The sequence below is a fragment of the Triticum dicoccoides genome, chromosome 7B (genome assembly GCF_002162155.2).
Source record: "Triticum dicoccoides isolate Atlit2015 ecotype Zavitan chromosome 7B, WEW_v2.0, whole genome shotgun sequence".
Lineage (NCBI taxonomy): Eukaryota > Viridiplantae > Streptophyta > Magnoliopsida > Poales > Poaceae > Triticum > Triticum dicoccoides.
This window is the reverse complement of record NC_041393.1, coordinates 707,942,788-707,944,371: the sequence shown is the minus strand read 5'-3', so window position 1 is coordinate 707,944,371 and position 1,584 is coordinate 707,942,788. Positions and strand designations below refer to the sequence as shown.

Below are 1,584 nucleotides of genomic sequence, written 5' to 3'. Positions count from 1 at the left end.
GGTATCTTGTTGCCTACTTATAATTATATATGGTACACATGACCATGTTTATAGCATACTAAAAACAATCAACACAATTATTTAAGTCAAAAATTAGTTGGATCTCATAAATCACATGCTACCACTTCCATTCCCCTGCCCCCACTAGCCATTTGATCGATGGATGAGCAATTAGGTTGGATCCCATTGGTTCGGGCAAGGAACCGATACCACTAGGGATCCTGTGATCCAGCCCCCTCCTAATTCACTAATGTGTCGATTCACCTCCGCTCTACTACCCGGCCCACTGGGCATCCGATCGGACAGATGAATGGTTAGATGGGATCCCATTGGTTCGGGCTGAAAGGGGATCCCACTCTTTCGATTTCCCCAAAGTTAAAAATAGGGTGAGTGTGGCGTGCATGTGTATTTGGTTTCCTAAAATCGTGCTGAATATATAGGATCTCACGTGCTGCCCAAAGGAATGGATGTCCTCTCACTGTATATCCAAGATTCAGGATTAGATGTACGTTCTCAAAGAGAATTGTCAGCTCATACACACAAAAATAAAACTAGGACTTAGAATTGAGCAGTGAGTGTACTGATGACGGGCAGATCCATCTCAAGGCGGATGCGCTCGAGGAGCTTCAAGCTGCCCATGTCCTGCATGCGCACGTTGGTGATGACCAGGTCGAACTTCTCCTTCCCCGCCCTGAGAATCTTCAGCGCCGTCGTGGCATCCTTCACAGTCGTTGCTGCATCGCAGAAAGCATTATTCGAAGAGAAACAAAAAGATCACAAGGCTCCGATCCTAATGGACTTTGGCGAAGCGGACGGATCAAGATTCAGGAGACTCACAGTGGTATTTGCACCCGCGCAAGAGGTTCTCTAGCACCTTAAGGCAGACGCCGTCGTCGTCCACGGCGAGGACTCGTAACCCCTCCGGGAACTTGTCCTCCGCCGCATCTTCCATCATTTGCCTTTGGTCCCCACCCATCGCGGCCATTGTTTTCCGAACTCTTTCCCACCTAGCAAAGCAAACGACATCAAGAAAAACACTGATTAAGGAACAACGGACCTAACCAACACAAACCCCACATCCATCTAACAACACAACCCAAAACCTGCCAAAATGGCTTCCTCGCCGCAGGGCAGAACAGGACAATGTGGATTTCAGAGGAGCTTTGTGCGAAGGGCTGCAGGGTGCTGGCGGGCTTTTTATAGGGGGAGAGGGGTCGAGGGAAGGAGTGCAAATCTTGTGGTCCAGAGGTGAAAGGCGCCCTCCCCGTGCTTGTGTTCATGCGCTACTTCATACTGCTTCTTAATTTCTTAATCTCCGGTATTAATTTTGTGCATGTGAGGAAAGCAAAACCACGGGCAGTGTTGCTGTTTTTTGCTTTTTTGTTCTTGTCTCAACAAATGTTCGAGCACGAAGATATGATTTGAATTACAAAAAGGAGAGGATCCTGCTGTGTTCGGTTACCTGGCCATGAAGGAGTGTTTTCTTACTTCCTTCGACCGGAAACGGAGACCGCATTCATCGTCTCAACGGCCACATCCCTACCTACCTTTGCATGGCACGTGACAACGTGTGGGGCCTAAACT

The 1,584-nt window shown here is 48.4% G+C and overlaps 1 protein-coding gene across 1 annotated transcript in view; it reads right to left on the bottom strand.

Annotated features, from left to right (window-relative positions):
- The window catches only part of LOC119335402 (two-component response regulator ORR24-like), a 4,228-nt gene extending 3,252 nt beyond the window's left edge, over nt 1-976 (bottom strand). Inside the window, exons 1-2 of the mRNA XM_037607538.1 lie at nt 838-976; nt 582-734 (exon numbers count right to left, since the gene is read on the bottom strand). Coding sequence (XP_037463435.1) covers nt 582-734; nt 838-976 — 292 coding nt within the window. The remainder of the gene's footprint in view (nt 1-581; nt 735-837) is intronic.
- Between the last annotated feature and the right edge of the window lie 608 nt (nt 977-1,584).